Source organism: Phalacrocorax carbo, chromosome 7, assembly GCF_963921805.1.
Source record: "Phalacrocorax carbo chromosome 7, bPhaCar2.1, whole genome shotgun sequence".
Taxonomy (NCBI): Eukaryota; Metazoa; Chordata; class Aves; order Suliformes; family Phalacrocoracidae; genus Phalacrocorax; species Phalacrocorax carbo.
Window position 1 is genome coordinate 25,137,859 of NC_087519.1, and position 24,972 is coordinate 25,162,830.

At 45.5% G+C, this 24,972-nt stretch overlaps 1 protein-coding gene across 4 annotated transcripts in view; it reads left to right on the top strand.

Annotated features, from left to right (window-relative positions):
- Nucleotides 1–8,240: 8,240 nt before the first annotated feature.
- Nucleotides 8,241–24,972, top strand: part of BOK (BCL2 family apoptosis regulator BOK) — a 51,649-nt gene continuing 34,917 nt past the window's right edge. For all 4 annotated transcript variants that reach the window (XR_010373823.1, XR_010373822.1, XM_064457046.1 and 1 more), the window contains exons 1-4: nt 8,241–8,533; nt 9,431–9,811; nt 13,789–13,917; nt 21,333–21,496. Coding sequence is in view for 2 of the 4 variants with exons in the window: in XM_064457046.1 (XP_064313116.1) it covers nt 9,589–9,811; nt 13,789–13,917; nt 21,333–21,496 (516 nt within the window). In the remaining 2 variants the exon portion in view is untranslated. The remainder of the gene's footprint in view (nt 8,534–9,430; nt 9,812–13,788; nt 13,918–21,332; nt 21,497–24,972) is intronic.

Sequence of the window (24,972 nt, forward strand, 5' to 3'; positions counted from 1 at the left end):
GTGCTGCTTTGGCTTCTATCCAGAGAAACTGGTCTGTGGTTACCAGGAAATGAGAAATCAGACCTTAAGTGAAAATATGCTCTGCGAGTGCGTTAGAGGAATAGGACATAGACCCTGTGCAGGTCTGCGTGAAGCTGATTTTGCTCTGATAATTCACAATGAGCATCATCTACTTCTCTTAAATCAAGGAGCTATGTCTGTTAAATGACTCATGCTGTACATCTACCCTACTTTGTGACTTCTACTAGAGGGGCACCCCTGTCCCTTAAACAGCAAACGTTTGGCAGGAAGCATACAAGACAGCAGAGTGGCTGCCTGTTTTCCTCACAGAAGGCCGTGAGAGATGTGCTTAACTGTGCCCAGTGCCTTGGTTGTAAGTGGAAAGCTCACTACCTGGGAAGGCTTCTTGCATTGCTTGTTCCTCTCCGATGCAGCTGCTCTTAAATGTGTTATCTGATTGTGTATGTGTTATTTCTCACTGTCTTTGCCACACAGAATGATACTAAAAAATACTGACTCCCTCCCTTACAACTACTAACCATTCACTTTCAATTACTAAAGAAACTAAGCACTTCAGCTGAAACTAGTCACTTGAACGAGATACCTTTCTTCCCCAGAACCCTAGTTTTATGTATTTCTACTTTGTTCTTTGAAAACACTTCCCCTAGTTCTAGTTTCAGTGATTAACCTCCTCCTTGCTGCTGAGTGACTTCAGATTTAAGCTGGCGAGAGTATTGCTGGTGTCTCTTTTCTGTATAAGCTGTGGGATACCGCACTCCTAGTGCCAGTTTGTGTGCACCTTCCTCAGGAGAAATTTCTGGAATGTTAAAGGGAACTTTTAGTGCAAGTTTTCACTTACAGTTTATTCATGTAGGTAAGTAAGTACTTCATAGAATCATTTAGGTTGGAAAACACCCTTAAGATCATCGAGTCCAATTGAAGCCCTTTCTTCGTTGTAAAACAAAATATTAGAGCTGTAAGCACCTGTTGAAATTCTGAAGTGATGTAAAGCACAGCAGAGGGATATGTGAGTGTTTTGCAAAATACAGGCAACCAGCATGGCTTATGTTGAGGTTGTTCTTCAGGTTTTTTGTGAAAACTGATTTGTCTTACCCAAAACCCAGTATGTAGTAGATTTTTAAAATTTTATTTTTCCCTACCTCTCTGGCTGCTCATAATCAGATTACAAACTGAACTGAACCCCAGACTTCTCTGGTGTTGTAACTCCTCTGAAGTTTTGACTTCATCCAAAGGCTGTTGGTCTCAAAAGCTGCTTATTCATTTCAATGCTTGACTAGGTTTAGGAGCTGAATAAAAAGTGTTCTCTGTTGTTGTGTGTGGCATTTTTTTGTCTCAGGTGCTTTTCTGCATTCTAAAAACCTTTTCAATGTCATGTTTGCTAGTTTAATCTAGTACATAAAATAGAAATAAAATTGTCTTTAATTGCATTTGTATGAGCGTTCAAAGGGATGTACATTAGCAACATGAAGTAAAAACAACCTACTAAGTAGAAAACACCCTGGGCACATTCAGATTTCTGATTTGTATCAGCTGTAGAATTGCTTAAATACACATAATTTTTCTTTATAGCTGAGAAGGAAAACAGTACTGAGCTGCATTTAGGTGCAAATAAACAGGTCGTCATTCCTGTACATCTGAGACTCACCCTCTCTTAAACAAATATAAAACCAGATTAAAATCAGTGACCTCAAACAAGATTTCCTGCTTGCTGATTCTTGTGTACGATTAAAATTGACTTGAATCACTTTGACTGAAGTGGGTCCACCCTGAGCACCTTTGGCAATAGCCTTTAACATCTGGCCAGATGTTTGCTTTTGTCATGCTAATATGTAATGCTTGAGGTGGTGTGCAGGCTAGGCAAGAAGCAGAGCACTAAGACCTTCCTGGCTCTTGCTGAACCAATGGTCCAAGACCTGCAGCATATCTTTCTTGAGAGCCTGGAAAAATAATCAGGATGTGCTGTGGAGCCTACGAAGGGACTGCTAATGGTGATGGTGGGCTTTTCCTTCTTCCCTGAGCAGGGGTGAGCATGTGTATCACCTCATGCCAAACACTGAGAGAGCTATGGCACCCAACTGCCTTTCAGAGGCATATAAACACTCTGGCCCAAAGGTTTCCAGTCAAAATAAGGGAGATGATTGAATTAAAAGCCAACAAATATAAGTTAACTCTGCTTTGGACACCTACTTAATCAAGCTCCTGTTTCAGCCAGAAGGAAGGAATTGATTTTATCTTGGCTATTGTAGGTGCTTGATTCCAGATATCTCAACATTAGGTAACAAAAAGTTGCCATCTCTTTTCTTTTCTTCTTCCCCAACCCTTTTAGTTAAAGTCTCTTCCATCAGAAGTCGCAAAAGCTGTCATTTCAAAAGTGCTGGGAAACCCAGGCATGCTGAGCAATCATTGCTTTTGAGGAAGGATCTGTTGATTACCTTCTGTCAGCATTTGTCTGTCTTCTGCAGTGGACTAGGAAGCTCCAGATCACCACAGCTGCTTTTTTTATATGCAGAAAAAAGACTACTGCTATAGTTTAATGGACATTTGTCTAGATGGCAAAGCTGAAATTGTTTCCTTCTGCTTGTAGCTACCTTGGTTGTACTAATACAAATCTGTCTGCAGATGTGCTTGGATGGAAAGTTTATTGCATCCAGATGAAAAATAACCAGCCAGCTCCAGTCCATAGTGCTGGCAAACACAAAATTAGAGTAGTGCAATTAGCAAAGACAATTTGGGAATGGGTATGAGCAGCTGGAGATGAAAGTTGCTTTAGTTGACTGTGCTGCTGAAAAAAAAGAGCCCTATAACCACCCCACTGAGTAAGAGGGGTAAATCTTGTTAATCAAAGCAGTCTCGAATAATCTTTTTGTCAACATGGAGTTCCACAAACTCTTGGGGCATATTGAGTGTGTAGAAACTCTTTGCTGGCGGTTTGGGTGGAACTGCACATCCTAATGGCTGAAATGCTGCATGGCAAATTGGCTGCCTATGAAGGAATCATGCACTCCATATTTGATCTGTGTGGACTAGAAACATCAGTCTACCCTCCTAGTCTGACAACTTGAAAAGACAGGTTTTCTTAAAACCATAGTTGCTGCCCTGCCCAGCAATAGAGGCTAATACTAAAGAGCCTTTCTGAAAGTCGGTAAGGGTTTAATTAAAAGTAGGGCTATGTTCTGGGTATGTAAAATTTGAGTCTAAATCCCTCAGAGCCTGTTTAGGGCATGAATATGTGTGCATGGTAGAGACTGGTGCCTTGTGGTTATCAGAACCAGTAATCCATTTGCCTGTGTAGGACTTGTCCGTGCACCAGCACACGTCTCAAAGTAGCAGATAAATGCGTCAGAGCTCATAAATGCTGCTGAGCCAGTGCAGAAATGCCTGTGCCCACTTTGGGCCCTTCACATCATTGGAGGCAGAGGCACTTGCCTGTCCACATGCATGTATCCTGTGTGGAAGTGTTTCCCAAACCTTGTGGGTGATCAATAGCTAGAATGAGGCAAAGGCTAATCCTCTGCTGTTGTGGGTTAGAGCTTGAAAGGGAAGAGTCCTCTTTGCTCTCTTGGGGGTAGTGATCTTATTAGGTGTTTTCTGCCTTTTCTGTTTTGGTGGCATGGTATCTAAATATTTTATTTGTGTTTCAAAACAAAGCTATAGCTGATGAACAACTTAAAACTTATTTCTTTTGCGTGTCTGCTGCCTTCTTGGCTTATGTAAAATATGTAATTTTGAAGCAAATTAGAGTGTAGGAACCAACCAAAACAGTTATATCTACTATTATATCTAATTAGATTCTTAAGCTGATGACGCAGCCTCACCAGAGTCCTAGATTCACCTAGGAGCTGCTGTTTTACAGTGGGCAGCTGCTGGCTTGATATCTGAATAGTAACGGTTGGTTAAACTCTTCTCAGGCAACACGTCCAGAATAAGATTCAGAAATACAAGTAGAGATGTTCTGTGCTCAACTCATAGCACTGCTTGCTAACATTAAATTCATGCTACAGTTTCCCCTTCAGCGTGTTTGTGCATCAGTTCTGGAGTATGCCATATCTTTGTTCTGCCTTTGTCAAAACATACTTATAGCAAGGAAGTTGTCTCTTGCTCACTACAGTGGTAGTGAGCATGGCAGTGGATTAAGAGAAGAAAACATTGGGTATCAGTAATAATCTATGAAACCCAAGGAATGGATTGGGTACTAAACTTGATGTGTCTAAGTCACTAGGCCTGTATCCTCATGAAGGAGAACAGTAAAAAGACTGTGGAAGGTAAGCTCACTTTGATACAGCCTCTTTGATCTGGCACATGGCACTTGGCACTGCAAAATCCTGCTCCAGGGAAGGTTCTCCAGGGTGATCCCATCATGCATGTAATACAAGTAACTGCTTGGCTTCCAGGAGGCTGGAAGATTCTCCTCATTCAGAAATGAGAGGAAGATTCAAAAAGCCTTAGTGTTTTGCTTGGGTCCTATGAAGCTTCTACTTCCATGTATTGTTTTCCTGTTGCAGCTGGCAAAATATTTGTACAAAAAGATTTGTTTCTTCTAGCCTCCCTGTTCCTCCTGTACAGTTTTGCAACCTATAGCCTGACATCGCAGGTGTTTTTGCAGTGGTAAGCGATAACTTCACAAACACAGAACCACAGAATCGCAGGGGTTGGAAAGAAGATCTCGGGAGATCATTTTGTCCAAAGCCCTTGCTTGAGCAGGTAGCCCTAGAGCAGGGGGCACAGGGCTGCGTCTAGGCGGCTTTTGAATGTCTCCAGGGAAGGAGACTCCACAACCTCCCTGGACAGCCTGTTCCACTGCTCTGTCACCCTCACAGGAAAGACATTTTTTCTCATGTTTAAGTGGAACTTCCTGTGTTCCAGCTTGTGCCCATTGCCCCTTGTTCTGTCACTGGGCACCACTGAAAAGAGTCTGGCCCCATCCTCTTGACACCCTCTGTTTAGATACTTATAAGCATTGATAAGATCCTCCCTCAGTCTTCTCTTCTCAAGGCTGAATGGGCCCAGGCCTCTCAGCCTTTTCTCATAAGGGAGATGCTCCAGTCCCCTGATCACCTTGGTAGCTCTCTGCTGGGCTTGCTCAAGCAGTTCCCTGTCCTTCTTAAACTGGGGGACCCAAAACTGGACACAGCACTCCAAATGTGGCCTCACTAGAGTGGAGCAGAGGGGGAGAATAACCTCCCTCGACCTGCTGGCCACACTCCTTTACCGTTGGCCTTCCTGGCCACAAGGGAGTTGAAGTATTGCTGCAAATATCAGACAGGAAGAGGCCATGGGGAGAAGATGGTATGTTAAAACCGAGTGAGATAATGCAGAAGAAGGTTCAGGGATGGTTTGGTAAAAGGCTTTGGTCTGGTTACAGTGCCAGTGTTTTGCCAGAGCATCTTCTCTCTGAAGGGAAACCTGTAGCAGGTGGAGGCTGCTGGGTTGTTTCCCAGGCTCTCTGGCTAAGAACTCCGTGTCTCTGGCATCCCTCTGCTTTTCTGGGCCCTTAGTCTGCAGGTGTTTTAGACCAGATCTATGTGTGGCAGTGTGCAGTTTCTGCTGGAATTGTTTTGTAGGCTGTGGGAAGTAGCTGGGATTGGCACTGTGAGGTGAAACAAAACAATACCTCTGATAGAAACCAGTCTGTGTGAACACAAGGCTGGAAATTACCTCCTAGGGCATTTAGAATTATTCTCATGCTATTGCAGGAAGCCATATCATGCAGACCCTTTCATAAGCTTAGTGTGCTAACAATTAGCTAGCTATTTTTCTTCCACTGCAACTGTTGAAAGGCCCTTCCAGAGACTTAATTCTCTAATGGTTAGATTATTTAATATTGAGCATAAGCTGTCCATATTTAGACTATTGCTGTGTTCTCCCTGATGTGGTTTCTCCAGGGATTGCTTCCACTTGACATACTTACAAAATGTAGTCACGTCTCTGTGGTCCCTGGTTTTACAAATGAATACTCCAAGCTGTTTTGGTCACCCCATTGGAGATAGGCAGTAGCTGTGGTGTGGAGCCTGTTGTTTGAGCCATAACACTGTCATGCCGGTAAGAGCTACGTTGGGAACAGCGGTCTGGGGTGAGAGAAGCTGTTTCTGCACTGTTTCCTGATACTCCTTTGCTACAAGGGGTTTTGCAGTATTGATCTAGCCTCTAAGTGTTGAGGCCTAAACATACTATGGAAAAAGGGGCTCAGATTACGCTGGCAGCTCCTTGGATTGTAACATTGTTCTTTTGTGGTCAGCTGAGCGCTATATGCTGTGGTTTCATCTATTTTTACTTACAGAGGTATCTTTCAGTGTGAAGCAATACTTTTAGCGTGTAAATAATATAGGTAGAATACCATGCACTGTTGGGTTTTTTAATACAGAGTTTGGTTTGTTATACACAGCCTTCATGTTTCTAGTTTTTGTGTCTTTGCTGAAGGGTGGAAGTTGAGGGGGTGCTGCATGCTGTGACAGTCAGGCAGGGAACACGTGGGAAGGGTTTGGCACCCGCGGAGAGCTGGGAGGCACTGTGGCACTTGTGCATTTGCCAGAACTCTGGGAAACATTATCATTAGTTAAGCAATACCGATATTTAAGCACACATCTTTGTTTCAGGGCTCTACTGAATAGGGACAGTTTAAATAGGACTACTGTTTCAAGTTGTCAGCTGCTGCAGGAAGCTACGATGTCATTTTAAATGATTTTTCTGACCATCAGGTGCACTCTGCAGAGAAGGGGTTGGTTAGGGGTGGGCAGTAGCACAGGATCTCTGGAGTCTTGATTTCAGCTTCTGTGGGACAGGCCTCTGTCTATAGCAACTACATTTAAATCTGAGGAAGGCTAGTGGATAAAAACAATTTTCTTAGAGAATCTTTAAGCAAATACTTCTGGTGCTGGCAACACATAGTCACTATTGCTATCTTAACATGGTCATATCAAGCTAAGCCAGGGGTCCCCAGCTGACTACTGTTCCATACATGTACCTCTCCTTAACCTTGCACCTTTCCCAGAAGAAGCTGGCTCAGAAAGAGGGTCTGTCACTGGAGGGAGAAGAGGCTTTACCGCAGCCCCCTTCCTGGTGCAGCAAAGCACTCTCCAGTTAATGGCAGACCAAAACATATGCTCTGCGTTAAGCCTGTGCATGACGTGTGCGTTGGATGCTGGCCAGAGTATTTGATACATCATATAGTAAGGCTTTTTCATGCAGTTCATTCATCCCTTTTTATCCCTCAATTTTGAGACTGGCAGTGGTGCAAGTTGTGCTCAGGGTCTTTTTTTGTGATCAACACCTTGGAGGGGTGTACTTGCTTCTGTCTTTTCTCAAAGGTGACAAGCAAGAGATGACAACAGTTACTTCTTGCTTCCAGCCTCCTTTTAAAAAGGCTGTATTTTGGACATGCCACATCCCCAGTCATTATTCTACAAATTGTAATTTGTTGGGGAGAATTAGGGTTTGGGCTGGCAGAATTTCTTGTCTGCAGGAAACTTCTATTTCTAAAACTTCCTTTGTTTCAAATCATAACACAAAAAGCCAACATCTGTATGCAGTCTATTGAGTTGAAATGGTATGACGCGCACGTGCTAAAAATGGCTGAGCATTGTGGCATCAATATGATAATGTTGCAACAAGAAGTTGATGTTGAAATTAATTTCTATGTACATTGGTACTAATTGACATGTTTCCCTTAAACTTTATATGTTAGTTTTCTTAACATACTGAGAGGAAGTGGATATGTTCCTGCAAAACACTTCTTTCTGGACAAATTGTTTTCTATCAGCCAACCCACTTCATTTTTTTAACCAGAGTACTTGTAGTTTGGGGGAATGCAAGTACCGCATGCTTTAGCCCCAACCTGTAGCTGTCTTTGTTAATCACCTCCATCATTTAGGATTGAACAGATGTGACTAGCCCACTGCTGAATTATGACATCCTGCAATTGCCCGCTTCAGCTACCATCTGAAAACACCTGGCCAACATCAACTCAACTCTGCAAAAGTAATCACGGGAGTTCATCAGGAGCTATTCCTCTTTTCAGCAGTGGATTCATCGCTTTCTGTTACGTGGGGTAACACGATCCAGAAATTATGCTTCTATCCTCGCCCCCAAGACAAGTCCTTGCAGAAGCCCCTGCTCGCTTGCAGAACAACAACAGAGAACCTCCTTAAGAGAGAAGAAAGGGGAGGAGAAAGCGTTGCTCTCTGGCTCTAGCAACCCCACCTCCCGGTTATTTCATCTTCCTTACAAGGCTAAAGCTAGAAGCTTTCCTCTGCCGCCTGGGTCCCTTAAAAGCAGCAGAGCAAGCCCCGAGGATCCCGGTGGAGCGCAGCCGGGATGCGAGGCTGACGGGGATGGGGAAGGGGGCACTGGCGTGAGCCCTGCGGAGAGCACAGCACAGAAGGCTGGTGCTCTCCAGAGAAGTGTGCCAGTGTCCTATGAATCCTAAACCAGGTGTTCATTGATGCAGATCTTCCAGAGAAATAGGAAACCAAACCCAAAAAGAAATCACTGAGGGGGAAAAAGTGCAACATGAGAGGTAAATATCTTTTTCATCGGGAAAAACAAAAATAACTGTCTTTATTTCATTTTAAAATCGTTATTGTAAGTAGATGTCTAATCTGGGGACTGAAAAATACATTTACTAACATCTGAGTAATGACTTTGGTCTGACTCTGACTTCAAAAGCAGCACTGGATTAAAAAGTCAGGTCAACAGATGAATTCAGATGCCTCTGAAGAAATTTTGAATTTTCTCATTAGGCATTCACACCTGAAAACTTTATTTTAAAATCTGCTTTTCTGTTTTGCTCTCTCTCCTACTGCTAAAGGTTTTCAAGAAGTAGTATGCACATTGCCTGGGGGGGAGGGGATTAAAAACAAAAAAAGAGAGAAAAGGAATTGCAGAACCAAAACCTAAATTGAGAATATGGTAAATTGTCTCCAGTGAGACATTTCAAATGCTCCCTTACCCCTGTTCTTGCACTAGTGCCATTTCTTCAGAAAGATCCTTGACCTACTGAGCTGGAATGTCTGTTGACATCTGGTTGAGGTTACTGTAGCTCATATTTGAGACTGAGGTTTTTTCCCAGTTTAATTGAAACAAGCTGATGTTGTCTACACATGCTATGAAATGTTTCCACCCTCTGACCATCTAGTCTCTCTAAAGGGTAATTCTAGGACTGCTGAATCTGAACTGGAAAAGAGGAAACACCTTGATAGTTCAAAACTGCAGCCCTTCTGTGGGACAGGCTGCCAGGGAAAGTCAGAGCGGCTGAAAGATGAAAGACCTTGCCCCTTGTCTGTAAGATGCACGGAGACAGACGTTTTGCAAATATGATACTACTGACTTTAATGTAACTGTAAGGTATAATACTTGGGCTTCTGATTAACATATTTGCAGTGCTATAGGACTTACAGATGCTTTTATTCACCAGGTAAAATGAAATACTGGCCTTTTGAGAATAGCTGCTGGGAACTGTGACAAACCAAGAGACCAGAGGATTACTACACAGATCCTGCAGATTCTTATCTGAGGCATCAGCTCAGCCTTCCAGCAAGTGTGTATGCTGAGCTGTGTGTTCAGCAGGCAAGGATGGAAGTGCTACGCCGTTCCTCAGTCTTTGCTGCAGAGGTGATGGAGGTTTTTGACAGGTCTCCCACTGACAAGGAGCTTGTATCCCAAGCCAAGGCTCTCTGCAGAGACTACATAAATTCAAGGCTAATCCGAGCGGGTGTCAGCTGGAGCAAACCTGAGTACAATGCACCAGTGCCGGGTGGTAAACTGGCTGAGGTGTCCACCATACTGCTGCGACTTGGTAGGTCCCTCCCGGTATGGGTGTGAACTGAAACTATATGGAGCAGTTCAGACCAGACTAAGGCTTCTGGAACTGACGAGTGCCAAGAGGCTTTTCACATGATGATATAGAGGTTTTTCTTCTCTGCTTTGGGCATTTAGATTTGGTTTTCATGATCTTCCCTTCCTTTGCTTACATTTCCTCAGTCCCTTGGAGCGCTGCTCAGTACAGTGTTTCTGCAGAGCTACTTTTTTCTGAGGACTTGAAACAGCTTAAAAGCATGATGCAGACCAAGAAAGTCCAACAGCAAACTAGTTGTATCTGCATAAGACTCCAGCTGTGTAAAAATTTTTGTAGTAGTTTTAGTAGTCTTTCTCAGCCTGGCATTTCAACAGGTCTTGCAGTGTTTTCTCCAGATGCAGGTGACTTGGCTGCCATGATGCAACCAAGCTGGTCTACTAGAGTCCTGCTACCTCTAGACTTGGGCTTCATCAGTTGCTCACCCACCTGCAAGGATGTTTAATTTGAGGGTAGTTGGTTAGACCATGTGTGTTGGAGATTTTATAAAAGACGCTTTTCAATGACAGTGTTTTGACAGTGTGTTTCATTTTCCTTTGCCTACCTTAATCATTCAGCAAGACATGAGTTTTTTTGCTTTTTGTTGTAGCGAGGAGTTGGCTGATGTCGGCTGGCGTAAGCTGCCATTTAGTGCCCACACTAGCCGGTGTCCCTCATGGCGAGGTGACTGCTGGGGCTGCAGGGAAAGCAACTTGAAGGTTATGCCTGCAGGCTGCTACATGAAGGCATACTCTGGAGTTGTGCTTGTACTGGGAGCACCCTCTAAGTGCTGGCAGTTGCCTGGCCTTTCACTTTAGGTTTTAGCCTCCTGCATGCTCAAGTCTAGCAGTTTATCTTTTGGGATCCCGACACCCTCATTCTTGGAAGTTACTTCCAACATCCCTCTTTGCCTGCACGCTGGTATATTATTTCACATCTGGCTTGGAAACTACCACTAGCATTTACATCTGATTTAATTACACAGAAGTTCAAATAAGTCTGGTGAAGTAACCTTTAGCTGGGCCTAACAAACTCAGTGGTCTCCCCACTTTCTCCTCTGTCTTTCTACTTCTGTTTGATATTATCCCAAATTTCTTATTAAGGCATAGCTGTGTTTCTTTTAACTTTTTTTTCTTCATTCATTCTTTTTCACTTTTTCTCTCCTGTGCTGACTTTACTTCTGGTTTTGTTTCCAGTGGTTGCTTTGTCTTTGGTTTATTTTTTTTGTTGTTGTTTTTGTTGTTGTCGTCGTTGTTGTTCCATCAATATCACTGCCTCTTTATTCTCCATTTCTTTGCCTGGGTTGGGGGTTGAGATTTGTTTGCTTTCAACCAGATCTTCTGTGGGTGGCCAGGAGCATGTTAAAGGGGAAGCAGGTGGCAGACTGGATCTGAAGGCGTGTCCTGGATGACTCTCCTGTTACTTATTCGTGTCCAGATGGAAGGATTTGGCTGATAGTCCCAGGAACTTGACACCTTCTCTGAGCAAATCTGGAAAGTGCCATGTGGTACCCATACAATGAGGAGGGTGAGCAGTCCTCCTTATTAGGATGAAGAGTTGTTTTCATTCTCTTCAGAAGCTCCGCCTGCCACATGGCCTGTCCCTTTCTTTTTGCCTTTGCTGCTATAACCAGTACAAGGCTGAGTGATAGCTAGTCACCTGCTGGGAATGGTAGTCCTTAGCTGCTTACTAAGCAGTGCAACAAGCCAGACCAGTTTTTTTCTCTGTGATAGTGTTGAGAAGCCCGTGGAGATGAGAATTTGGAGTATTTGTTAGCCCTCTTGCACATAGAGAGTCCGATGAACTGGCTGGTGGGCCAGCAGAGGTGCTGGGCACAGGCAATGCAACTGCAGTCTTGGGGAGTGAAAGCCCATCGGCTCAGTGAGGCTTAGCAGCTTATTAGTGCAATTAACGAGCCAGAGGTGGCAAAACCTAATGGTATGGCCAGATGAGACACCCAGACCAACCTGCCATATGTGTCAGAGGTCTGGTTTATCTGAACTTGTCTCTTCCGTGGCCAAGACCCAGGCAAGTGCCCTTTCACTGCTGCACCAAGCTTCTGCATGTGGGAACTTTCACTACTGCCCTACTTGTTCCTCCATGATTACTGGAGGAAGAAGCACAGAAATTGCTCTAAATGCTGCAAAGTATGTAGCTGGGCATCTGAGCATGGACACTGAAGACTGCCACCAATATAACACGCTGCTGGAGAGGTCCTGGGGCTGCCGGGGCAGGGAGTCTTGGTGAGCCTGGGACTGCTTTCCTGTGCTTTTCTTCCCCTGCCCATTTTTGTCTGCCCTGTGCATTGCTGCGAGAGTGCCTCCAACCAAAACCTGATCTCATCTGGGGCCTCCAGGAGCTGCTTGTTAAAAGCTGTCACAGTGGCAGGCTACCAAGTGCTGATCCCAGACTCCCATGCCTCCCTCTTGGCTAATCACGGGCAGGACTATCCCCCTTTCCTCGCATTTACAGGGAAGCCTGTGTGCTCCCTGGGAGGATAAACAGCTGTTGAGTAGTGCAAGTAATGTTTCCTCTTATCAGGGCTGACCATGTGTTGGCAGGGTTTCCTCTTGCCATCAGATTGTGGACAATCCCCCCCACACAAAGGGCCCAGGGAGCTCATCTGTGGAATTCTGCAGAGCTGGGCTTTGCCTGTGCTGTGCTGAATGCCAGTGGCCAGTTAGACGAATTAAGGTCCAGGAGCTAATGACTCTATAACAAGCTCCTGACTGGGGTGTCATCTTTGGTTTTAGTCCCCATCTAAATGAAATTTTCAGGAGGATCAGTTGCCCTCTGACTAGGGCAAGTAATCTGGGTCTTGCAGTAGGATGTAAAGCTGTTGTGACAGCTCTCCTCTTCCCCTGGGTGGTCCAGAGCACCCTTGTGCAGAAGGATGCAGAGTGTCCTTCTAAATCTAAGCCAAATAAGACTCTCTGTGCAGAAAGGGCCTTGGTCCCATGCAATGTTTGCATTGTGTAATCCTTCTACAGCAGCTGTGCAACCCTCGTTAAGTATCTGTGAACCCCTACAGGGAGAGAAATCCACTGGAGACAGGGCTTTATTAATTCTACTGCTTCAAAAGTGGTTTGTTTTACTACAGAGGAAAAGCTTTACTGCTGTCGCCCAAGCTCCATAGCACAAACCTGTGGGAGGAGGTTCTCTGCTTGTCCCTGGTATTTCCATCTTGGTCTTCAAGCCAGCCTAATGCCTCCAACCACTTCCCAGCTGGGCAGAAAACAATCTGGAGGTTAAAGCAGGCATCTCTGTGTGTGTCTGGAACCTTGTTGCTGAGGTGTCAGCAGGGCAAATGAACATATCTTTAGCCATTTGGAGGAGAGAAAGAACTCCAGATCATCACTCAGTGCCTGTGTGAGTGTAAAATAGCTGAGCTGATAGTCTCTTTGCTCAATTAATGTTGTGCAGCTCTGGGTGGGTCCTTGGCTTTCATCAGACTCCAGCATTCTTGAGTCGCTCTCATCTTGAGGCTTTTTTGTACAAGTCAGATGGGGTGTTGAGAAAGGGCGTATCTCTCAAAAGCTTACATAGATGTACATGCTTCCTTTTCGTTTCTGAAGAAAAATGAGATGTCTTTGCTTATCTGAGGCCTGTCTCCTGTGTTGGAGGAAAGGCAGGTGTCTAGCCTGGGAACATCATTTATAGCAGGGATTACTGCAGCCACGCCACTGGCACAGGGACACTGCCTGTCCCCAGTCCCTTTAGAAGTCCCAGGCACGGGGGATAGTAGGAAAACAGGGTGCAGGTGGCAGGGGGTTGCATCTAAATGACCCTAAGCACTCTGCTGCCTGTTTAAAAAATAAGGTGGAGCTGGGATTAAGTCTCTTCAGCTGGAGGAACATGTGGGGTGGCCCCAGCTGTTATTCCTACATGGTGAGAGGAGGACTTGCTGTTCTGCATGCTGACTCTTGACTGTTTGTTTCCAGGGGATGAGCTGGAATACATTCGCCCCAACGTCTACCGGAATATTGCCCGCCAATTGAACATCTCGCTGCACTCAGAAACAGTGGTGACGGACGCCTTCCTGGCAGTAGCTGCACAGATTTTCACTGCAGGTACTGTGCCCTGACAGATAGGCAGACAGGGCTGGGCAGGAAGGAACAGGATGGAGCCACCTCTCAGAGAGGGCATATTACTGGGACGGCCTGCAAGGTGGGGCATGGTTTCTGAAAGGGCTGTGGGCAGTTTGGCAGTGTGCCCTACTTTAATGATTTAATGAGAACTCCTCTATGCTCTGTTGTTCTGGCAGGGAAATGTCCTGTTTTATTATATCCTCCTGGCAGGTTCTCACTCATTCTAGAAGGCATCTCCTGCCCTTCCTCATTAGGAGGTGGTGTTACCGCATTGCACAGGGAGGTCACTGATTCCAAGCTCCTTCGCTCACTATTGGCAACTGAAGAAGATTCATTACGTGGGAGTCTCCCTTGTTCCAGCTCATGCTGCTGATGCTGGGTGCCAGAACCAACTCATCACAGGGGAGTTCCTCTCTTTCTGGCTTCCTTTTCCCCAGCAATAGCCAGAATTGCAATGGAGCCTGCTGCTTCCAGTTGCTGCTTCTCCTTTCTCATACTCAGAGAGACAGAAGCCTTGGCCCTCAAGGCTAGCTGTTCCAGACAAGCAGGTGTTTTGAGCTTTCTCACTGCTTAGACGTGAATGTTGTTCTGCTTCTGCCTGAGTGGTCCCAGAGATGATTGTCAAAAGCAAAGGCACACTATGTGCTGTGTTCCTGTGAGGGAACCTCAGCCTTCCTGAAAACAGTCCCTGCCGGTGATTGGGAATGTTCTCTGGGGGAATCAAGGGAAGAGAAATGTTTTACATGGAGACATATATCAGGCAAGTCCTGACACGGTTGTAGGTTTTCTACGGTGTCTTGTGTTGTCCATGGAAGTAGATTTTAGAGACTGGAAACAAAGAAACAAAAAAACCCAACCAAACAAACAACAAAACAAAACAACAAACTAAACAAACCCCAAACAAACCAAAGACAGCTACTTGCTAACAGCAGAGTAGTGTGAAAACACTGAATCTGGTGACATTGGCATGGGAATTGGCACAGGAGGCAGCGATTCTTGTTACTTTGGGGGTAGCTGGTACAGAATAGAAGTACAGGTTTCTGTTGTACTTTCAGATAGGCTTCCTCACTCAAACCCTTTTTATCTTCAAAATCAGCTATGCGTCTTTATGCGTATGAACTGCATGGGAACCACTGACACCTCAAGAGAAGCCTGGTGTCGGCATCCTGGTCTGACGTGTGTTGTGGTTGAGAGAATAGATCCTCCCTAGAATCACAACAGGTGACAAAATAGATCTCTCAGAGGGACTGCAAAAGCACGGTTCCCAGCAGGTCTAGTAGGGCAGATTTACTCCCCAGAGGTCAGGGAAATGGAAGCTGTGCCATAAGAAATGGATGGAATTGGATTCAGTAGCTAGTACTGCAGCCCTCGGCATCCTTCCAGAGCATGTCTGGAAGGCAGATTGCCTTTGCACAGGGCTTGCTTGGGAGGCCATATGGGCTCAGAAAGCAAAAGCTGGGCAAGTGTGGCAGGAGTGGCTGTGTTGGAAGTGCAGGTGCCCTGCCTTGTCACTTAGTGCTGAGCTTTACTTGTGTCAAGGCTTACAGAAAAACGAAGGTCGAGTTTGCAGACTTAGGTATTTGTATTGCAAGTAAGTAGGTTATCTTCTTAGATGACTGTAGCTGACTACATCAGAACGGGCCTACCTCCAAAGCTGAAGTGACACAGGGAATTAAGCAGGAAATGCGCATGGCTGCAGATGGAGCAGGCTGTGCATGCTGCTATGCTGCATAAACATGATGCTGGGGAGGAAGCCCTGCTGGCTTCTGGGAGTCCAGCTCTCGCCAATATATATTGACAGATTCATTGAGAGTTGCATTTTTTTGTGTTCTTCAACTTCTTAGCTCAGGAGTCTGGGGACTTGTCTGGGGACATCGTGATGCATAAATGGCTGGCAGTTGGCTGGCTGCACAGGGGGTGGATTCAAACCTTCCTGGTGCTCTGCCTGCTCCATTTTTTCTTCTTTCTCATCTCCACCTCCAAGCAACTAACAGGAAAACCCGTGAGTGTGAAGCTGGGGTTGTGTATTCAATTGCTTTTATCAACTTGTTGTTGTAATTTCTTTTGCTAGAAGGCTGCTGAGTGGCAGAGGGGGACGAGTTTGCTTATTTTTAATATTCCTGGATCACAACTGGAGTCTCAAGACTCGGCATTTAATGCTAAATCCAGCAAATCAGAGTTGGCTGTGGCAGCCAGACATTCATCCCTAATTTTTTTCATAGTTCAGAGGAAAGAGGCTCTTATTGAGCAAAGGAAACCAGAGATTCAAGTGCAGTCTAAGTTTTTGTGCCAGTTACCAACAGCTAAAGCGTCTCAGTCCAGTTTATTAAGAAAACAGCTACAGTCTGACACTGCAGTGCCTAGGCAGTCTGAGGAGCCCCATTAGTCACTTTTAATGCCTGTTTCCATCAAGGGAGTGCAGGATTTTGACCCTATCTTTCTGGAGAGGTTTTCTCCTTAATCTTTTACGTGGCCTTCTTCCACACTCTGATCTGGTTTTGAGTCTTCATGCGGTAGCTCTGGCTGTGCTCACTTCCTGTCCACACTGTCTGCAAGTCTTGACTAAGCACAAGCCCTAGGTGGACCTCTCAAAAAGGCAAGACTTGAGGATATCTGGCATCTTTGTTGGTCCCACTGCATGGGTACCTTGTGCCATATTCAACTTCAGAGCATTGTCTGTTCCTGTTGTCTCAGGTTTGGCTTTTCTCTGTTGTAGCAAGGACAGCTGAGCATATAAGCAAAAGGTGAGCAGGACACGGAGCGTGGTAAGGCTCAAGCTGTATTTTGCTTCCCTGTTTCCATACAACCTGTTAGTTATTCAGGGCGAGGAGGACACATCTGTGTGGAGACTGGCCCTGACCTGCTTTGGATGTTGAAAAATCTGCAGCAGCATCCCCCCTGTGACAATACCACTGGTTCTGGCGTGTCGTCCAAATCTGCTCTGCAGCCAGCAGGAGGCTTTCCACTGACTTTAACAGGCTTTGGATTTGGGCCTGGCTGAGCTGGCATTTATATGAGCTGTTTAAATAAATCCCAGAGGCAGGGGTCACTTGGTGGAAAAACAGAAGAAAAGGGAGATGCATTTTCCTTTCCTAAAAGAAACAGTTTTCTCTAGGTGGTAAGAGCTGCTAGGCATGAGGGCTATCTCAAAGTTTTGATCCTGGTTTTGTATTGGTTTAGGTCCTTGTCAGTTTTTAATCAAGAGTGCTTGGGCTGAAGTGAACCCTCTACAATAAGATGCATAGTTAATGAGTTCCAGGGAGAAAATAGTTTCTCCTGCAGGAACAAATGCTGTTAGAAATGCATGCCACTGCTTCCTCATCACTTAGGCCTTGTGAGTTGAGCTTCTTGCCTTGTGCACGTCCTTCTTGGCTTCTTTCTCTCCACCAGAGGAAAGTATATTGTGTCTGGCTGTATCCTCCCAGCTGCTGAAATGTAGCACTTGATCATGTTTCTGTTAGATCTGATTTGAAAGTTAGGCTTTGATGCTTAGTGGAGCAGAGGGAAGTTTCTTTGGGTAACCTTGGATATTGTGGTGCTCTGAGACTCTCTGCACAGTTGTCTCATGGCTTCTTGAGGTCTCCCCTGGGGCAGGCAAGCTGATGTGCAGTGGGAACACTTTCAAGAGCAGTCCTCTCCTGCTAATTCATTTCCCCCTGGGCTTACTAGTGTTTACATACTTTCAGCTCCGTGACTGGCCTTGAGTCTGCAACTTGTATTTCTTACTTTTAAAAATGCCTTCTAAGCAGCTTTTCACATTTTCTGTGCCCATCTCTGTGAGCAGAAGTTTCAGAGCTTTCTCTGTTTTGATCACTCCTTTCTGGACCAGTTTTCCATTCCCTCCTGTCATTAGCTCCTGTGCACGCTAGTCTGCACAGTGGGAAGCTGTGAATAGATTGTTTCTCTTGGTGATGAGTGCCCATTTCACCCAATGTGGATGACAGCCAGACCTTTTGAGGAAATTGGAGCAAGACAGTGTGTCTTTTCTGCTCATGTGTGCTGGCCAGATGCAATTCCAGCTTATGCTGACAGATGCATTGAGCTAGCATCACCTTGACCCTGGCCTGGACATCACAGTGGGCAGAGGCACTGCTCTCCCAGTAGATTGTGTGCCTCTACCCCTGTCAAGGGAATCCTTGAGACAGAAAATTTAATGGAGCTGGTGTCCTGGAAAAGTGCAGATGGGGGCTGCTGTGGCCTGTTCCCCTGCCCTGCCTGTGGCTGGGCAGCTGCTGGAGCCCTCCTGGGGCAGAGGGACAGGCCACATGGCCCAGCTTTGGTCTGGAGCAGCTCTTGGAGGTGTCTGCTCTTGCCTTGCTTCAGGGCTCCCCTACAACATCTTGTGTGAACAAGAGCACCAACTGTGCCCTGCTGTCTCAGCTGAGGAGCCCAGCCAGCTGTTTCCATCTTCTGCCTCCAGCAGTTGGCAACTTGAGGTTCCATGCAGAGAAATCAGGAGGGGATTTCCTCCTCTCCCACCCCTGGGTCCCAGCTCTGCCAGTAACAGGAAGAGCAGACTGAAAGTTTGGTTTGAACTTTATAGGCATGGTCTGTAAAGAGGAGGATAGTGGGAGGTGACCACTGAGCCTTTCACACCCATCACCACAATAAGCATCGGCCAACAACTTGCCCTCTTTCTGCTGTCCGTGTCAAAGGGAGAAGGGCTCTGTCCATGTGCTGGGGAAGTGTTGACCTCATGCAAGTCCTACAGCAAGCACCACTGTGTAGCAACCTTGGCAGAGAAGCCAGAGCTGAAGGGCTTTCTCTCCATCCTCCCAGGGAGGAGACACCTGGTGTGGCATGTCTGTAGAGCAAACTGCTTTCCTGTGTATTAGGGAAATCATGGGTCTACTGAGCCTTTATCTTGCATGGGCTACGGATGCACTTTTCTTCTGTTGGAAAGAGAAATGTGGTTTTAAACAAAATTTAATCAAGATTGCAGCTGTCTTGCTCTACCAAGGTAGCCTCAGCCCCCCTGTCAGTCTTAGTTACTCCCATGTAAATATCTCAAACCTAATAGACTTGCTTCAGATCCTTAAGAAAGAGCGCTGTCAGTAAAAGCTTGGAAATAAGCCAGTGAACTCTTCCCTGGAATCTTGGATAACTTTGGTTCATGTCACTCAAGATGCAATGAGCCACAGTTCTGCAGGGATGGAGAACAGCAAAAACTGACTTTCACTGAAGCTGAGTATAAGCTAGCTGAGGCTCTGGTCCAGGACATTGTGGTCAGCAAGAGGTAACCACTTAAAGCCTCTTCATCGGGTGGAGAGGTATTGACCTGCAACAGGACAGCCTCTTTCTTGCCAAGAGAAGCCCTCTGTCTAGTATTTTCTCATGTGGTTTCATAGCCTCTTCCTGGTTTGTTCTGCTGGCTGTCATGGTGACATGCAATGTGAGAAAGATAAATAGTGTGAACACCACACAGGCAGTGAACTTCCTGAGTGATAGCTCTGGGGAAGGGACACCGCAGAGCCTACTCAGAAAATAAGACCGGAATAAGAATAACGGGCAATTTAGCTATATGAATAACTTCCTCTGAACTTTGAGACAGTGCTGGTGAAGGAGAGAGTATCACAGGAGACTCTGGGCTACTGCTGTTACTCTTGCTACAGAGCCTCACAAAAGGATCTTCTGTAGATTTTGATCTCATATCAGTCATGAGTGAAAAATGGCTTTTTTTGAACACTGAATAGATTTTCTTCTGTCTAAGAAGCCATTTTTGTGGCTGACACTTGAGCAGTTTCTTTAATGTTTCGTACATTTTCATTAAAAAAAAAAAAGAAAGCAATTCCTAAAAGTGTTAGTGTGAGTGTCCCTTTTGATTCAGTAAGTGGAAGGATTGTGGAAATGCTCTGAAACCTGTACGTATTGTACAGGAATGTGAGGATCTCTGCTGTGGTGTGATCAGGCAAGAGGAGTCTGGAGCTCCATCCTGGAGAGATGGGTCAGGGTGCCTGGGGATCTGGGAGTGCAATGCAGGAAATAGGGAGACTCTTCACTTCATTTAAATTGTATTTAAGGGTTTGCTTTCTTAGCTGATAGATTGCTGAGCACATCCAGTTTTGTGATTGTATGTTTTACCCCTTCTGGTCCTTAGATCTCATGACTGAACTAAACTTTCCTTCCTCCTACCTGTTTTCTTTCTTGTTGCAACCCAGCAAGAAAGAACGGTTTTGTGTGGTTTTTAAATACTGAAACTTCACCTGGCTTCTGGCTATGTTTGGGAGAGACCTTGGACAGACTCCATAGCGACCTAACACTGCAAAATACTTCACAGCATGCTTGTCAAATACTGCTATTCCAGATAATAAAGTAAGGGTGGAGAATTAAAGTTCCTAGCGGATCCAAAGGAAACCCATGTGCCATGGTGCTGTGGTGGTAGTTCTGCATGGGTGCAGAAGGGTTGCGTTTCCAGGTCATTGGGCCTGAAAAAAGCCTGATAGGGGACTGCTGGCAGCAACGTTTAAGTGTGGAGGATTTATGCTCAGTGGTGTTGGCAAAGCATGGGGGAGACCCAGGGAGGTTGGCTGTACCCAGAACTGAGCCTGAGTGCTTATCACTAGCACTAACAAGATGATGACTGCTGCTGGGACAACTTCCATGGAGCATTCCCTGCTGGCAGGTCACCCTAGCAGGAAGGCTGCTTTCTGGGAGATTAGATAACTGCCTGACACTCTATCCCTGCACTGCCCTCAGTGGGATAGGATATGTGATATTAGGTATTGTAGGCAGAGTGGCCAAATTCTTGAAGCTGCCTGGTTTTCAGGTGGAGGCTGAGGCATACTCCTTACATCAAGGAGGATGCCAACCCTCTTGGCCCTGTAGTTTTGACTCCCTTTTTTTCTTTTGTGTCATTGTAGAACTGACTGAAGATGCTTATCTCACATGTGGTTTGTGTGCCACATGGGAACAGTCTCCTCTGATCTAGAAAAAAAAACAGAAATGCTTTGTCTAAAGGGTGTTTAAGAGTTGCGTGCTGGCAACAAAAGCCCCAGGTTGCTCAAACTCTTTGAATTAAATTGCCTTCTGTGCAACATGCGATTGGCTGAGAGTTAATGGCAATATAAACCATGGCGGTGCACATCTTCCCTATTTTGATGATGCTTTTGGGCTGCTTTCTCCAAAGTGTGCACCCAGTGCTGGAAGGAGTTAGAAGCACGCCCAGATCAGATAATTTAAATCTGCTCTTCCAGGTGGAGAGTTTTCCCCAGTCCTGGTCCCGTAGGGTTTCTTTTTCCCCATGGTGGAGACAGTGCAGAACTGTGGCTGCACCTGAACTCAGAGCTGCACACATACAGCGTGGGCACATGTAATGAAGGAGAACGGTTTCCCTTGGTTATTCGAGACTGAGCTATGTGTGCATGTGTATATCTGAATCACTTTTCTTCTTTTCATAGGTATAACGTGGGGCAAGGTTGTATCTCTCTATGCTGTGGCAGCTGGGCTGGCAGTGGACTGCGTGCGGCATGCACAGCCAGCCATGGTTCACACCATCGTAGACTGCCTGGGAGAGTTTGTCCGCAAGACCTTGGTGACATGGCTGAAAAGGAGAGGAGGCTGGGTAAGAGGTGCTATCTGATCAAGCTTGCTTCCACATGTGCAGACCAGAAAATATCCCAGTTAATGAAAGCGAGAATGCCCCCACTGCAGCTTTATGCAGAAAGACACTGAATGAGATTCTCTTCCACACCACTGTGGCCACCAGGACCTCTTCTGTTTCTGACCTGAGCATCTCTGGAGCTGCCAGCCAGTCACAGTGGGAGACTGTAAATAGGGGTCATTCTCTTGGGCAGCTGTTTTCTAGAAACTGCAAAAAATGAGGCTTGCCAACTTAATTCCCCTTTCACCTGCCCCACAGTTCCCCAGGTCAAAGCTTCGTATATTAACATGACTTGCCACCATAAGGAATTTCAAAAGGATGTTAAAACCTGGTAGTTTGTGTCATTCTCTGACCTGACCCTGATGATGCTTCATGAATAACTTCTGATGTAGCTCAAATTGTAGCATACCTATAATTTGAAGGGCACTCCTAAAACCCATTGACAGCAGGAGGGCTCATGGCTCTGTCACTGGCCTGCTCTGAGACTGTGGGCAAGGCATGGTGCTGCTCTGCATTGGAGTGTGGCTCCATATCATACGGCTTTAGGCATCTGATCTCTTTGGTTCTCTCTATATGCAATGGGAAGTACAATGCTCCTGTGGAGGATGGTTCAGAGTAAGAGCTTTACTTTGGTGCTGTGGAATAGCCAGACACCTTTATAGTGACCTCCCCAGGAGACTGAGATGACCACTTGGCTATGTTAGCTGTTGGCAGCTGGGTGATGTACCAAGATCTCAGTGCTTTTCTGGCAGGGATTTAGATACTCCTTGGAGCGATACAGCCAAAAGCATTTGGGTGTACTGCCTGGCAGATGCTGCCTGGAGCTAAATATTGCCATATGACACCACTGAGCTCATGGGACATCTTGTTCCCAAGGCATGCACTCTTTCCAGACTAAGCCACAGCAGCAAACTTCCCTCCTTTCCAAGAGGTGATGTTTATTCCTGAGCCATCAGGAAATGGTTGGGCTCCCCAACCCACACAGACCCAGAGAGAGGGGAATATCTTTTTCCAAACAGCATTGCTCCTCTGTGCTGCCACTTCCCAAGTATGCCTATAGCTGATTCAGTCACCTAGTTTCTCTAGTAGTGAAGGCACCTTTTTCATGAAGGGCAACTGGAAAGGTAGCCTTATTCTGGTTTTGGATCCCTTGCCACCTTAAATCATCCCTACCCTCTCTAAAACTATGTGACCTTGAGTCCACCTGGGTCAGGGAACTATTTGGTTGGGCTGAAAAGTAACCTTTGATTTGAATGCCCTGATCTGTTTTATTTTGTGTCCACACAAATAATTGTGCCTAGGTAGGTAAAGAGGATATCCTGGGAAAGCAACTGATTACGTAACACTGTTCCTGCCTGTGAAATCCCTGCCTCAGTATCATTTGAAGTTTACATTAGCTGGGTACCTGTAGAGTTTGTTGAAATGTATTATCTGAAACAATTTTTCCTTTGGAAAAAATCCAGTTTTATTAAATATGAAATGTTGCATAGGAACGTGTCTCCTCCTTGTTTCCAGCTGATGGTTTTTTTTTGTTTTGTTTTGGTAAAATATGCATGTTCTGATAAGTTAACATCTTGTTTTATTTTTTGTATTACTTTATTACAGTTCAAAACAGGGTGTTTTGCCCAAATGGATATTTTCTGAAAGTTTGTTACATAGCAAACAAGCCACAAAACCCATCCCCAGACTAGAAGTGGTTCTTTGCAGCTGAGAAGATAAGTCCTGTCCACTGCTAGCTCCTTCTCCTTATCATCCCTCTTTGGATGGCCAGTGCCTTTCTATTGGAGTTGCTGAACCTACAATGCTTGCTTTTGGGATCTGGCCCTAAGAAAGGGAAGCTGATCTCACTGCCCCCAATCAAACAATAAGACTGTAAAAGCTGCTGGGTTGTGCTGATTACAGCCTGTCTTCAGTACCCTTATCAGCAATTTTGGGCTGCAGCAATGAGATATTTTCCCTCTAGAAATGAGTGGTTCTTTCAGTCTGGGGAAAGGCTGCTAATCCTCTTGCCATCTTGTGCTGTGCTTTCCCCGAATGTTTTTTCTCTTGCTCTAGACGCTGCAGCATAAAATTTCCCAGCCTTCTTCACAAATGGGCCAGACAAAACAGCTCAGTAGTGGCGACCCTTTCATCTGTTGCCTGACCTAGCTGGTTGTTAGTTTGTCTTGGCATGGAGTCCTTGTTTCCCCTGTGCACATGGCCCCCATCTCTTCATCGGCTCATGTTGAGGCTGCCAAGAGGAACCACGGTGCTTCAAGCTGTGTCAGAAAAGCCACTGCAGAGACCTTGGAAAGGCATTTGAAAGTCTCTGCTCAGCAGTAGGTTTCCATACTGCACCCATAGGGTGGAGAAAGGCCCTACCCCCCAGACCCCAACCCAAACAAACCTCTTAGGAGAAACAAGAAATGTTTAACCCTTTCAGGCATCATCTCTCCCTGGGGAGAGTTTGCAGCCTCAGTAGCAGCTTTACAGAAGAATAGAAAGATTATTTTTTTTAGCAGCTGTTACACACGTTTGCTACAAAGAAGAGCATGTGACTTGAACTTGTTTGAATGATTAACAGGCGAAGATCAAACTGCCGTTACAACAGTTTATCAGTGCCTCACAAGACTCAAAGACCTGTTTTATAAAGTAGCTTTGAAATTTTCAATTCCAGTGCCTTATCAAGTACGCTTTATGGATAACAATAGCTAACTCAATTGTTAAACAGCTGAGCAGTGTTGTTTATCTAAGAACCATACAAATTTCTAAGTGCTTCTGATTGCAGCTCCTCTTGATTAGCCACAGGGAGGTCATTGCCTTTGGTAGGGCATAGCACAGCTTTAAGAAGTTCACACTTTCTCACCTGGAAGTTAACTCTCTGCAACTATTATCAACCCAGCGTACATATTTGGGCCTTGTACTGGTTCACATGAGGCACTGAAGCCCTTCAGCGATTAGGTTTCTTATTGATCAGCTACCCTAACATCTGAATACGTGTTCAGACAAGTACCCGCACGTCATGACTTCTCTTGACTAAAGAGACAGTGTGACACAACCGTGCGCTGGTCCCTAAAATTGGACAGGCTGAATAAGTTCAGACTCTTTTCAAATGCAGATAGGATGAGTTTGCTAAGCCATCACCAAAAGCTTTCAGGCAGACCCATTTTACTTTCCTCCACAATACAGGTAAAGTACCTATAACCACCAGTACTACATTGCAGCATCTTCTGTTATGTGCTATTTTGGCTGCTTGCTATGTTTGCTTGTGCTTTTGTAGCTATAGGCAGCAGCATGTCCACACCATGGTGTTCAGCCTCAGGAGCACCTCGTGTGCTGATTCCTTTTCCTCCTGTCATCATGTTTCTTCCCATCCCTGTGTGCCTGTATTCATTCCTCCTGCAATCTCTACTTGTCAGTTATTCGTGGGCTCAGCATCTACTAATGCTCCCCGGAGA